At 41.6% G+C, this 14,664-nt stretch overlaps 1 protein-coding gene across 3 annotated transcripts in view; it reads right to left on the minus strand.

Annotated features, from left to right (window-relative positions):
• Positions 1–14,664, minus strand: part of vps13a (vacuolar protein sorting 13 homolog A) — a 62,474-nt gene that overhangs the window by 6,833 nt on the left and 40,977 nt on the right. For 2 of the 3 annotated variants that reach the window (XM_084055268.1, XM_084055270.1), the window contains exons 52-72: positions 14,380–14,526; positions 13,685–13,816; positions 13,291–13,424; positions 12,688–12,759; positions 10,902–11,037; positions 10,270–10,327; positions 9,868–10,039; positions 9,073–9,226; positions 8,616–8,762; positions 7,957–8,038; positions 7,768–7,837; positions 7,001–7,118; positions 6,609–6,719; positions 4,886–5,031; positions 4,717–4,798; positions 4,411–4,524; positions 4,194–4,269; positions 3,699–3,862; positions 3,448–3,493; positions 2,870–2,993; positions 1,158–1,272 (exon numbers count right to left, since the gene is read on the minus strand). In XM_084055268.1, coding sequence (XP_083911394.1) covers positions 1,158–1,272; positions 2,870–2,993; positions 3,448–3,493; positions 3,699–3,862; positions 4,194–4,269; positions 4,411–4,524; positions 4,717–4,798; positions 4,886–5,031; positions 6,609–6,719; positions 7,001–7,118; positions 7,768–7,837; positions 7,957–8,038; positions 8,616–8,762; positions 9,073–9,226; positions 9,868–10,039; positions 10,270–10,327; positions 10,902–11,037; positions 12,688–12,759; positions 13,291–13,424; positions 13,685–13,816; positions 14,380–14,526 — 2,400 coding nt within the window. The remainder of the gene's footprint in view (positions 1–1,157; positions 1,273–2,869; positions 2,994–3,447; positions 3,494–3,698; positions 3,863–4,193; positions 4,270–4,410; positions 4,525–4,716; positions 4,799–4,885; positions 5,032–6,608; positions 6,720–7,000; positions 7,119–7,767; positions 7,838–7,956; positions 8,039–8,615; positions 8,763–9,072; positions 9,227–9,867; positions 10,040–10,269; positions 10,328–10,901; positions 11,038–12,687; positions 12,760–13,290; positions 13,425–13,684; positions 13,817–14,379; positions 14,527–14,664) is intronic. The other variant, XM_084055269.1, reaches the window with a different exon arrangement.

Here is a 14,664-nt window from a genome sequence, read left to right on the forward strand (position 1 = left end):
TGCCAGGTCAACAAATGAACCTGGCAATAGCAATGATTGCTAATGGAATATAGAGCTATTTAACACTTATGTTAATAAACAATATCACTTACACCCCCATTAAACAGAGCCTTTCAATTACATTCACGACAAATTATGCTAACCATCTAAAGGCAAACTACTACCAAAGGCTCAATTTACACTCAGCACAAGGGTTGTGTGGCTTGCCAGCTAAGGATAAATTAGCCTTTAAAAAGGACAGGAGAGATACAATTGCATGATTTGAAAAAAAGCCTGGCAATAGCATTTGGACCACACTACCACTACCATTACACTGAGGTACTGTACAACAACAACAACGACGACGACAACTACTACTGCTGCATGTTATGTCACACAGCTGTAGCTCTGGAGTAAAATAAATTACATTCCGACAAAGAATTGTCAGAATGTAGAATAAATTTGACATTTTACCAAATGGACAAATAATGTTGGCATGTTAACTGCGTGTGTGTGTGTGTGTGTGTGTGTGTGTGTGTGTGTGTGTGTGTGTGTGTGTGTGTGTGTGTGTGTGTGTGTGTGTGTGTGTGTGTGTGTGTGTGTGTGTGTGCGTGTGCGTGTGTGTGTGTGTGTGTGTGCGCCACATTCTGGGACAAATTTGGTACATGACCCCAGCTGATAGAGGACACCTGTATAATTGGGGTTAAAATTGGTGTCCTAAATTGGATATGACTGCAGTTTCAAAATGTTAAGGTTAGGCATGCCATGCACATGTTAGGATTAGGTTAGAGTAAGGGCTAGACTTTGTTTATGGTTAATGTTTAAGAATATGGAATTAATAAGTGTGCAAAACCAATGCACACAGTGTGTGTGTGCATATGTGTGTGTGTGTGTGTATATCTGTGTACATCTCAATCATTCTTGTAGTGTTGAAGATCAACATCCAACAGAGAGATAGAAAGCACAATAGGGGTGTGGAGGACAGGATATGAGGATGGATATGGAATCTAATAGAACTGAACTGAACAAGGTACTACTGTATGCTTCATGCAGTCACAGCAAACAGGAACAACAGTCAGAAGTAGTAAAAACAGAAAACAGTATTCATAGACAGCTTTTTACCACGGTCTTAAGAGTGGCTAGGTGGATGATGGGAGAAAGGGATATCCCTGTCTTACCTGAAGCATCTGACTACCGAGACCCTCCCTCTCCTTATATGGCCGTATGACCCCGTCCTCGTGGATGAAGCGAGGAGGACGCAGAGACATAATGTCCTGTGAAGACTCTGCCGCCCTGAATGAGAAGACACACACAAACACACACATATTATAGGACTAGGCAATTTAGTATTATACTACTGTACGTATAATTTATATTGGGTGTGACAACTGTACATGCATTAGTGATGCATGCCGGTATACAGTTCGATATGAAACCCGCAAGACTCGTGGGTTTATCCATGGTTCAGAAAGGTTAGGGTCGAATGAAGAGATTATGAGATCGGGTCAGGGGGGTATACAGTCAAATAGCTACACACAACATGGCTATAGTCTAAAATAACATTTATTACTGCTAAATTAACGTTCATTACTGGTGTAGTCTACGCAGTCCGCAGGTACACTCAGTGTCTGCACTGAGAAAGCTGAAACATATTTGCGCCAGGTCCCATGTACCCAGAGGGGGAGTGACAGAGGTGGAGCTTGGAGCGCCCGAAAAGTGGGATGTACTGTGGAGGATTCGAACCCCAGTCTCCACAGTGGTGGGCATGAACTTTACCCCTGGGCCACCCAGATGCCTATTCTAGTTTGTTGTTAGGCCAACCGTGGAACCAATGCTGCAGTAACTTGCATTGAATGCATATTTCTACAGAAGACTTCTGGTGATTAGTAGTTTCGTTCCCTACCTATGTTGAATGCACTTATTGTAAGTCGCTTTGGATAAAAGCTGCTAAATGACTGTAATGTAATGTAATGTAAAGACATTTCCTAAAGAAGAATTTATGCAACAGTTAAAACAAGTGTCATTGTTAAGTAACCTGACCTGTGCTTCACTAATATGCAAGGGATAATGCATGGGGAGGTAGTCATTATTGAAATTTAAAGCCCGACAGGGCGATTAACCACCGAGGCGGTTACTACCTCCCCATGCATTATCCCGCTTATTACACGGCTACTTAATAAATACATAAATACATTTACCCAAAAGTAACAACAAAACGAAGTATTTCCTTGCTTACGGCAATGAAAGTACTCCATAAGTATTGGGCTGGGCGGACAAGTTCGCCTCGCAAAAACAAATGACGAAATGGAAAAAAACTCGCCCCAAAACACACTCGCCCCCCATTCTATTTACTGCCGATTTGCCTGTAATACCGCCGGATTTGCCCCGGGGCGACTATGTTTTGGGGCGAGCGTTTTGGTATTCCCCCGTTGTTGCGCCACGATAAACAAGGAAGTGTAGTGGATCAAATAGAATGACTTTTCGGTTATTGCATCGTCTATTTCTCACTTCAAATGTTTTCAAAAACATTCTTGAGAGCAACGTTTAGTTGTAAATGACATTGGTTGTTTGTTTACATGGCTGTCATGTTGGATAAAGCATAAAATCAAGCAGCGCAGGTTGATATGAGCAGGTGTTCTGAGTCTCTGATTAGACAGCGGTCCGTTATTGAGCTCATCGGTCATTATCCAGAAATAATGACCGATGACTGACCAATCAGAATCGAGCATTCAACCAAGCCGTGTAATAAGCATACATATTATGCACTGATACAGTGTACAGTATACACAAATACACAACAGAATATGTCTATTTGGTAAGACACAATTTGAACATGTACTAGATTGACTATATGCACATTTATACAGATCTGATATAAAAACACACACACCTCTTGATCCCTTGGAAGGTACTGCTGGCCATGTCGATAATGCCTCCTGTAGGTCTGGCCACTGCTCCCACAAGACCCTTCCCTACGCCCTTAAAGAAGCCTGCCGCACCCTCCTTCTGAGCACCTGTGGAATAAAAACACACCATCACATTTTCCAAAAAGAGCTCAGTGTATTTCTCTGTACACCAACAAGGTTCAATAAGCTGCTCACATGACAATTATCCAGCCTACTTACAAAACCTTTTTTTGGGGGGGAGAGGCATTTTATGCTTTTTTTTCAGATCATTGTGTAGAGGACAGGAAACCAACAGCCGAGAGAGAGGAGAGGCATGCGAGACAAGACATGCAGATTCAAACCCGAGTCCTTGCTCTCACAAGGAGCATATTGTCTGTGCACCAACTGGCTGAGCCATCTGGCACCCACCTATTTACAATATCTTGACTAAATTTTCATATAACTTCCCAAAAAATCACAACTTGTTTGTCCCACTAGTACAACTTCAAACAGGAAAAGTGAAGAAACAAAATTAAAGGTGGCATCAATCTGTATGTGTGACAGAGGTGTAAACTACACATACCTTTTATAGGTTTGGTGACAATCCCTGTGATCCCACTGACAAAGCCCTGAGAGAAGAAACCAGTGTTACCCCAACACAGTGACTTGATTATACTAGTAATGACATAAGAGAAAAATGGCTGCTGTGTGAATATGGTCAATGCGCCTCCTGCTCAGGCCCTAACAGGATGTTTGTGGTGCTAGTACAGTATACACTGGTATTGATGAATCCAACTCTAGACTGAGGTACTGGTTTCTGCTGATCCTACGTACAGACACCAGTCCCTTGCCGCCTCTGGCCAGGCCCTCTCTCAGACTGCTGGGCTGTTTGTTCATGATCTCCCGTCTCTTCTGCTGGTACTCCTCGTCCATCGTTATGGCAGCGACACCCTTTGCCATTGCACCGGTGATCCTGGAGGCTGCACCGGCTAGGCCCCCTGGGAGGAGAGGGGGGAGGAAGAGAAGAGAAGAGAAGAGAAGAGAAGAGAAGAGAAGAGAAGAGAAGAGAAGAGAAGAGAAGAGAAGAGAAGAGAAGAGAAGAGAAGAGAAGAGAAGAGAAGGGAAGAGAAGGGAAGATAAGAGAAGAGAGCTTAACATTTTTTAACTTTGCTCACAAAATGTTGTCAAAAAGTGTCTGGAATCAAAGTATAGCACTACAGTTTGGCACACAAACAGCAGATAATATTCTTTATCCGACACCACTTTACAAGAATGATGAGAGGAACTGAACGGATGAAGAAATGAATACAAAGCGTGCCCAGTGCTTACCTACAGCTCCACCCACCAGAGCTTTTACTCCAAGAGCCATGCCTTCCACAAACTCCTCCGGCCCCTGGATGGCTCCCTAGAAAACCCCAAACAACAACAGTTGCAGTACAGATAAAGGAAGCATAAAGGTGTACTGTATTTTACTTTAGGAAATGAGCACTACTGGGTGAACAAGTTGTATCGCCCTAAAGCCATTTTATGAATATGAAAAATATACCTGATAGGGCTCATAGAAGAAGGCCTCCACTCCTTCAGACAGCCCTCTGATCAGCCCAAAGGGATTTCCCAGCACATCCAGACCCAGCACCAACACATACATTTGTTTGATGGCCTGGGATATACAAACATGGACACAGGACAAATACATTGGTGAGTCATACAGCACAGGTGATGGGTCATGAGTTGGCGTCCAGGTTTAAAACCTTAAATTGTACGTAACTAATGGACTGAGAGTACACAAGAGCAGGGGCTTATTCACAAACTGTCCCAGTGTTTGTGTGAGTGTGTATCCTCTGTGCTGTACCTGCTTGGTGTAATGACCTATAACCTCCCACTGGAGCTGCTGGGTGGTGCAGAACTGGAAGGTCAACTCAAAGAAGGCCAGTCTGAAAAAAGCAACACAACCATTAGAAATGATGAAGTGAGAATGTGACAAAAAATAAAAACAATACATAAAGAAAGGTGTCCCCTACTTGAAGACAACATCCTGTACGTCAGTGAGTGTGGCTCCTATACTCTTCAGCAGCAGGTTGAGAGACTGGATAGGGATGAGTTCCGTGTCTCTCTTCTCCTTCAGACCGTCCTCTCCACCCGTACTCAGAGAGAGACTCAGGTGCAGCTGGAAATGCAAAAGACATGATTACCCCAGGCATTCTCCAGTTAGGAATCAAAAGAGCATTACTGACGGGGTGGCACGGTGTCTCAGAGCCTCTGCCTGAAGACCAAAAGCCTAATATCTCCCCCGGCTAAAGGGGGGTTTTACCCTTTAGGTTAGTGGTTAAGCTGTTTGGCTTTAGAGTCCCTTTCCACACAGGTTCAAATCCCAGTTATACATTAGTAAATACAATGTTCGACAATGACAATGATTTTGGGGGACATTGAAATCCCACTACTAGCCTAAAGGGGAATCACACTAATGCAGTATACATTTGTAATCATTTTCTTTTAAAGCATGTATTCATTTTACTGTATTATTGCAGTAGAGATATGAAGGATAAAACTGAAATAGAGTCAAACTAGAAAAAGTGCTCCTCGGAGCACAGGTCTCCGCCAGGTCAGGTAAGCTATTGTGGCATCCTGGTGGCGCTATAATAGGCCAATGTGAAAAGGGTGCCATTTGTTCTTATGCCTTGCACGACAATTGGACCCTGACTGCATTCATGATTTGAGGCATTTTGTTAAAAATATTGGTTTTGCTAAATTAGACCTGCTGGTGGCGCTATAACAGGCCAATGTTAAAAGGTGGCATTTGTTCCTCAACATAGTATGAATGTGCGTGCAATGTTTGAGCGCAATTGGACGGTGCGTTCATGATTTGCGGAACTTTGTTCAAAACAAGGCAATAATGCAAACTTTAGATGTCAATCTTAGCCAATCAGTATGGAATATGAAAAATCAAACACATCCGTCGTGATCACATGACTATAGAGATCATGTGTACCGATTTGCGTGAAATTTGGATAAAATTGGAAGGAGTAGTATAAAATAATGTGTTTTACATAAGTCGGCCTCCTGGTGGCGCTATAAAAGGCAGATGTGAAAAATGCAGGGCAAAGGTTTTTCCTTGACCTCTAGGGAGTGTGCATACAAAGTTTTACACAGATCGGTGCAATTATAGGTAAAAACACGAATCGGGCTGTTATAGCGCCACCATGAGGCTGATTTGAAAATGTTCAAATGGTAGTTCTTCCTCGGCCTAATGGGAATGAGCGTGCAAAATTTTACGGAAATTGCATGCTGTGTTCATGATTTGAGGCATTTTGTTCAAAACGGAGCACTCCTGCAAACTTTGGAAGACATTTTTAGCCAATCAGGATGGAATATGAGAAATCTGAAAGACACGTTTCGTTTAATGACTATAGAGATACTGTGTACCGATTTGCGTGATTTTTGGACAAAATCTGTAGGAGTACTGTCAAAAAATATGTTTTACACAAATCGGCCTCCTGGTGGCGCTATAAAAGGCCCATGAGAAAAAAATGGGGTAAAGGTTCTGAATTGGCATCCAGGGAGTGTGTGTGCACAGTTTCGTTGCGATCAAGACAACGGTGCCGGAGATTAGCTGGTCACAGACGGACGGACACACACACACACACACACGGACGGACGGACGGACGGGGTGGAAAACATACTCTCTCGCCATGCCTTCCGGCCTGGCGGAGACAATAAACATGCATGCAGTCATACAGTACACACCTTGATGGGGGATATGTGGAAGTACTCATAGAGGCTGATAGGAGAGGTGTCTGCAGAGACATGGCCCAACTCTGCCCTTATATACTCTATGTCCTTTTCAAACAGCTCCACCTTGTGGGAATAACACAAATGCATGCACACATAGAGTAGGAAACTTATCATTTCAAATGTTGGTATAATTTTGTATCAACTGATACAATGCTTGTGCCTTTTATATTATTTATGTATTATGAATTATTCTTGTATTATTTATCTTATTGTCTCTTGTTGTGACACTGTTGATGAAGTTCTAAGAACAAGAATGACGGCGCATGCAATGTTGCCACAACTGTATTGTAAGTGCATGTGACAATAAAGAAAACAACTTATATAATAATGTGTGTTCAACAGACCTCCTGTTCTGACGTTGTGATGATGCCGGTGTTCTCGGGTGTGAACAGATCAAGGATGGCGTAGAGGAAACCCAGGTCCAGCTTCAAATCCATCTCCTGAATCAACACCTTGAAGTATCTGAGGTAGACAGTGCACATCTGCAATCATTTCAAAGGCTCCTTGAAAACAACGATTCAAGCCGTTGTACGCAGTGCAAGTATGATGTGTGGAGCCAAATGGTCCATTTGTAAACTCTCAGAGTTAAATTAACACAGTTGGATATTTCTTGTGTGTGTATTCCAACATATGGCTGAAATGCAAGCCTTGCTGATACAGTATAATAAAATATGAAATAGTGATTTAGGGTATGAAATTGAACCTGAGAATTAGAAACAAGATTACACTCTGATCCAGGTGTCAAAAAGAATGGTACAAAAAAGCATATTGACGCTGTTAGGTGGAAACCTTGTATGTCCAAAACCTTACTTTTCAATAAATTTAAAAAAATAACCTGTGTTGTTTGTTGTTAATGCTTTTCATTGTTCAAATATTTATAACTAAAACCCATAGACGGACTTAACCACTTTCAACCAGGCATCCCTATTTTGGCCATGTTAGTATGGGCGAAAACATTGAAGCATTTTCAAAAATGTAAAAAAAAAAAAAGATAAAATAGCCATTTGCAAACAAATAAGGAGAGCGGGAGAGTCCATATGGATGTGTGACAGAACAAATACAGTACAGAGAAAGATAAAGATGTGTAAACATTGGTTGTAGAAACAATTACTTGATGCGAGAGATGTTAGAATGTCCTGCCGCTCTGGTAACAATGGAGATATCCGTTAGGGGTTTGGGCTCTGGAAGAAATAGAGAAAGCTTAAGTGACACACTAGCTGAAGCGTCAAATACTGTAAAACAAAGAAATAGCATCTAAAGTGAATCTAAACAGTGTTGTATCAGAGGCAGACAGACTGACCTGAGTCCATGGTGACGGACTTGGGTAGTTTGACGGGATAAAAGACGTATGGGAAGATGGATCCTGGCAGTTGATTCTGGATCTATAGGTGACAAGAAAAAGGGATTATGGCATCAGTCCTACAGTAGCATCTGTGTGGAAAGGAAACATTTAATAATTTTCTTTGTATTCATTTAGCTTTTATACTAATTAGCGAGTATCTGTTTTTATTTCTTGAACTTTTATGTTGACTGAAATAGTACCATTTTTCATGGTTCTCTTTTTTTTTTTTTTTTTTTAAACATGTTCAGAACCCAAGATATCATTATCGGAAGATGTGCAGCTCCATCCACTCCTTGTTTAACTTAGAACTGAAAAAGGCTGTATCTCGCTTCCTAAGCACTTTTTGTTTTCTGTGAAAAAAACTCTGGCACTTTTCAGAATTAATTCTGAAATAATTCTGGCAATCCTGGCACTCAATGAGTTGTTAACATCTGACCAGAAGTTGTGCGTTTCTATATAATTCTGTGTGTTAATTTTTACATTTTTGTAACTCAGTGTACACATGTAACCAAATGAACACCATTTGGTTACATTTGTACACTCTCAGAGTTAAATGAACACTCAGGAATTTTCAGTATACTGTTCAAGTTGTTTCTTTGTCTGTTTGTTGTTTTCACCTGTATGCGGTTGATTTGGACACGGTAGGTGCTCTGTCGCGGGGAGATGCTGTACTCCACCTTAACCCCGGGCAGGAAGTTCCTCCTGAGAGGAGCTTCTGTTGGTTGAATCAGCTTCATGTTCATGCCGTTGGGTGTCAGGGAGACCTGGGAGACAACATGGATGTATTGTCAAAGGTCCATATGCTGTACAGCAGTGGTTCCCAGCCTTTTCAGGATCAGGGCCCAATCTTGAAAGCGTTCACGGCCCACCCATCTGACCACTTAACACGTGGTCAGATGGGTGGGCCACGTGTTGGTTTTAATAATCAATCAATTGTGTTCCGGCTGGGATCAAGAGTTCTCAAATTCTGACCGAAACTGACCCTACCAACGTTTTCGGGCCGGGACGAAAATGTTTAAAAAATGGGGGCGGGGTTCGGGTTTTCTGGCTTAAAGGGTCTATTTGACTTCTAACCTGGAAGTTGTTTTCCAAATCCACTATGGCGTCGTCTATGGGCTCACTGTCCAGATACTCTCTGTAGCGGTTTTCCAGCATCTCTGTGTCTTTACCACTCAGTGGCTTCCATCTGGACCGCTTCTTCAGCTTGGATTCCCACACCACATCAGAACTGTACACAGTAGAGAAAGAAAGGATATACAGTAGTTTGTGAAATTCTTTTGTATTAAATTGTATATATGGTGTATATCATCGCTGTCGGGGAGAAACCTTGTATTGTTATACTTTGTCGTGTGACGTGTCACACAAAATTTGCGAAAATAGCAGCAACACATTGTGAGCTTTTTTTTCGCTCACAATTTTAGAAAAATTGCTTAACATTTCACTTAACGACATGCCCAAAATAGGTAGGTCAAGTTTAAAGTGGTCTTAAAGTCTGTCTGTGGGTTTTATGAATATTTAACCAATGAAAAGCATTAACAAAAGCTTGTGACTAAATTATAACTGCATTGGGGGCCAATTGTAAAGGAGAGGAAAATGTTAAAAAGTTATATACAGTATAAGAAGTTTAATTTAAATTAATTTCATAAGATTATTGTGCCAGTTTAACCACTTTCAACATGATGTTCCTAGTTTGGGCATGTCATTACTGTAAACATTTGACAAAATCTTTCAAACATTTCCAAAAACGTTTCGCTATAATCGTTTTTTGTTTAGTTTTTTAAAGCCACAATAGGGGGCCCGTAGCCAGACGCTATGGCCATTTTCTTGGCCTCGAAACATGGAAAAAAAGAACCTAGTGTTTTTGTCTACCTTGTAATCCCGATGTAAGCGACCTCCTGGCCGGTAGTGTTGTTTACCAGAGACACCCCTACATCTTGGAGAGACAGAATTATTTCCTGCTCGGCCAGCTGAGCTTTCTCACTCTTTTGGATCAGCTTGAAGATCCGACGCTCTTCTGTAAAGAGCACCACCCGTTGGAGACCTGCAGGATCGACAGTCAAACCAAATAATTATAATTACGTAAAAAAAGAACATGGACATTTTTCAGGTCAAATCATTCACTACTCAGTAGTGAATGACTTGACTTGTTTGCACTTAAAATGCACTTTAAAATGAACCCTTTGTATTATGGTGAAACAAAACACACAGGCATTGAATTCAATGCAAATGTTGAGTGAATTACATGCATACAGTAAATGTATTATACGGTACCTTCATAGAAGGAGATCAGGAAGAGTTTCCCCTCTTTATTCAGGTCCACACATAAGTCCTAAAACACACACACACACACACATTTTATATATTTTTTAAATTATTGTATTTATTAATGGACTATGTGAAGTATAGACTAGCATAATCATCATTGGACAAACTGGAAGAAAACTGGTGGTTGACTGGTAAGTCGGTGGATCTGAGCCGAGTCCAATGACACTCCACAAGGCCCCTCTGAAGACATTCCAAAAACCTGGTTTTAATTGATATTATAGTATGTACAGACAGTCTTTGGCATTGCAGTTCAGTTTTAGTCTCGATTAGTTGGACTATTCACACACATGTACAGATGGACAAATTGACCATCCTTATATAAATGCGCAAAATCTCAGTGTGTCCTAGACTGGCCTCCAACTCCAAGTACTATGATAATGTGCACTGCACCAAGTTCTCTGACAACGGTACTTCTACAACGGATTTTGCATAACCGGAGGGGCATGCATTCCCAACGGGCAATTTATATTCATAGCTCTAATGCAACGAGAGAAGCACATTTTCTGCCATATATTGATGAATAGGAGTGTGGGAGTACATATTGGTCTGGATATTGGTAGGCAGACATTGGTGGATACCTCCTCACTCTTCAGTTTGCCATGGTAACTTGTGCCACATGTCCAGCGTAGCTCTCTAGAACCAGTGGGCTGAGCCCAGGTGTAGTACACAGCTTTCCCTGGCTCCAACTCCTCCTTCTCTGCCTCCTTCTGCGAGCTACATGCATGCACACACAAAAATGCCAACACCAATACATTAGGTCAGAATAGGTATAGGGTACTACCATTATGAACCCAGGAAAACATTTACCTTACAGGACAGTAGCAGTAAACAGACAACGGCAACAATGACACCATGTAATGCCCAGCCACCAAGAATCTACATCTACAAGGACCGCAGAATCCAAAGAACACGTTTGACATTCCACAGTGTAAACATAAGATTCCCATAAACAGACAGGAACAGTCAGATGATGCAACAGCAAAAATGACGCTACAATGATGGAACCACCGAAAGCGTCTCCTTTGATCCAAGAGGAAAAAGTTACAAATGCAAGTTCATTCTGATTCTGATTTCAATTCATGCTTTGAGAAGCTGTGAACATGAGAAAAAGTAACAGAAAAGAAGAGGAACTGGGGATGCAAGAGTCAGAACAAGCATTGGTTAAGCAGACGGCGGACGCCTTATCCCATTGGACGGAGCAACAGTACAGAAGCAAGAGAACTGATTCTACTGGCAGAATCCCATCCAATCAGCTGCAGCCAAAACCATCAGTTGTAAAAGTAAAGAACACTTGACAGGAGGTCAAAGGTCACAGTAATGAATGTCTAAACTGCTCCTTTTACTCTATTCCAATGACACACAAGTCTACAGTATGTTACGTCACTTCCTGAGCACACACACACACACACACACACACACACACACACACACACACACACACACACACACACACACACACACACACACACACACACACACACACACACAGTATATTTTATTTGTTTGTTTAAACAACAAACATAACTATGATTAACAATGGTGTCAAGCGGTATGTATGACCATGTAAAGGCTTGAGTGCGTTTACTCATTGTGGTAAAGATATGGAGCAGATTAGGCAGCCCAACCAAGTCTGAGCTAAAGCAATGATGTCTCCATACCTGTAGATACTAGGATCTTAGATCTGCTGTCAGTCAATAAACTAACCTTCAACAAATACTGTATCATAACTTCACTTACTGTGCATATGTGGTCAGACTTCTCATATGCTTCCCTCCCTTTGCTATCTGTAACTCTCCTCCATCACTGAGTTACTACACTGTAGTATCAGTGGCTGCAGTTTCATGACAATGAGGGTCATGAGGCACACATGAGCGAGCAGCTAGGCGTGGTAGATGGACTAAGTTATCACCTGTATTGAAATTGCACATACTGTATACAGCTCATTCAATACCAGGGACCAAGACATGTCCTGAAACTGTAGCCTCTGGTACAGGAGGAACCCCCAACTCCTCTCCTCCCTCCATCATCTCCTTTTCCACCCACTATGTTATCTTTAGTCAGAGGTGTCTCCCTTCAACTCTTTACATCTAGACCTGGCCCAATTCTATACTCCTACTGTCTACATACAATACTGTATGTGATGTATTAGGGCCCTCACTCCTCTGACTTCCCATCTTCTTCAGCTTCACACCTCTACTTGTATCTCTCCCGAGTAGACATGACTTTTTGAAATTGTTTTACTTCATAACCTCACACACAGCACTAACTGTACTTATTCTTCTTCCTCCTTCCATCCATCTGTTCCACACGTTCTCTCTCTGTCTCCCTCCCTATCTGAGTGTCAGAGCTGTCATTATTTTCTACCTGTCCTCCTCCATTGAGAAGGAGAGGTCGAGCAGCTCATCAGCCACAAACCCAGATGAGTTTCTCCGCCCGCTGTATGGACCGCAACAAAGTACAAGAACAAATAAAACGAATCAATATAAACAAACAGGTTAGGTCATGAGAAAACACTGATAAAGCGATGGCAAATTGATAAAAACAATTCAGCATTAATATACTAAATATACAATGTTAAAATGTGTTGTTGACAATAACTAACAATTAAACCACAAAGCACAAAGAAAGTGCAATGTCTTTACATGACAATAAAATACACAACATACTGTACAGGTGCAGGAATAAAACAGAGCAGGCAAGCATTTATCCATTGATAGATTTTACAGTTCGGCTGACTCATACAGCACTTTCCTTTCACCAAGTTCCCCTTGATCCTCCCTGTTATTTTGCATCTGGTTTAAACTGATATCTTCAGCCTTCCAGGGGTAATACATTAACACCTATTTGGTTAACTGCTGGCTTATGAGTTGCTACACACCTCTCCCCACACATCCTTTTAGTTCTAATACCCTTCTATACTCCCCCTTGCCCCATGGGTCCCCAACCCTTCCCTGCTCTTTCTCTCACCTCTGGTAGAACTGTAGAGACTGGTCCTTGGTGTGGTTGATGATGAGGAAGGGAGCTGCACCATCATGGTAGTCAGAGAATCGAATCACAGTAGAGTGCTCAGAAATGTTCACATCCACCGTGATCCCACCCAGCTGAAAAACAGGGACCAATGAAACTAGAGTCTGCGTACCGAAGTTTATCAGGAAATGCTGAATACTGTTTTGAGTACACATAATCTCATTCTATAACGGACAATCAATCAAATAAAATGATATAGTCAGAACCTGGAAAGTAAGATATTTTGGACACCTACCCCATGTTCGTCAAAAAATACATACAGTATGTGACTGAAAGTTTTGTTGTCACGTGTGCTTGAAGATGTGTGTACAATATATGTGCATTTTCCACTCACAGTCTTGTCCAGAGGCAGCAATAAGCAGTTCTCTGTCCGTGTGAAGTCAATGATCCGAGGAGGAGAGTCACAACCTTCAACTTGGATGTTCAGGTGCTTGGTATCTTTCTCAGGCCAGAATGGAAGGACTGACTGAAGATTATATCAAATAAGATCAGTAAATAATTAAGGTTAAACTTGGTTATCTGAAAACAAAAATATCTCATATCTAAGTCCAACTATTTTATAGTGCGAGTGCTCATCCATTAATAGTGACTTAACTTAAAAACTTAAAAAGGCACTGAAAACCAGTGTTTTTCCTCTGACAATTCCCTCTCATTGCTATGGGGTATATAAATTCTTCAGACGTCCATGAACTAGCTACAAAGACATGTTTCCATTAAGTTGACTTTACTATCCTGCATCTGCACTAATGTGGATTACCTAGGCTTGTTTTTCTTGACCACAATGTTAAAATCTTAATTTACATAGCACGTTATTTAGACAGCTAGGTTCAATGTACAGATCATTATTTTGTTGAGACTGAAGCTAGGTCCTTGGTTTACCTGTGAACCTAGTTTACTGAGGCGCTACACTGACTCTCTGCATTTGATGTATGCATTTACCTTGATTATTGTAAGTCGCTCTGGATAAGAGCATCTGCTAAATGCCTAAATTGTAAAATGTGTATAGCCTATATTGAACTTGGTTCTGACCTGTTCAGGCTTAACCTTCGTCCAGTTCTCCAGTCCCTGTTCATTGATCAGGATGGTGTGTTTGGTTCTGTTGACCAGCAGGTAGAATGGCATGAAGGTCACAATGCGTGTCAGGCTGAAGCTACTGGCATCGATCTTCACTCCAACCTGACAAAAAAAAGTAAATACCAGGTCACATCACTTTCATTTTCTACATTATACGCCCTACTAAACTTGTACTTGGAGAAACTAGACCGATGCCCAAAGGGCGCAGGCCTACCCGGGTGCCATACAAGTCAGGAACGA

The sequence above is a fragment of the Gymnoscopelus microlampas genome (assembly GCF_963454915.1).
Source record: "Gymnoscopelus microlampas genome assembly, chromosome: 4".
Classification (NCBI taxonomy): Eukaryota; Metazoa; Chordata; class Actinopteri; order Myctophiformes; family Myctophidae; genus Gymnoscopelus; species Gymnoscopelus microlampas.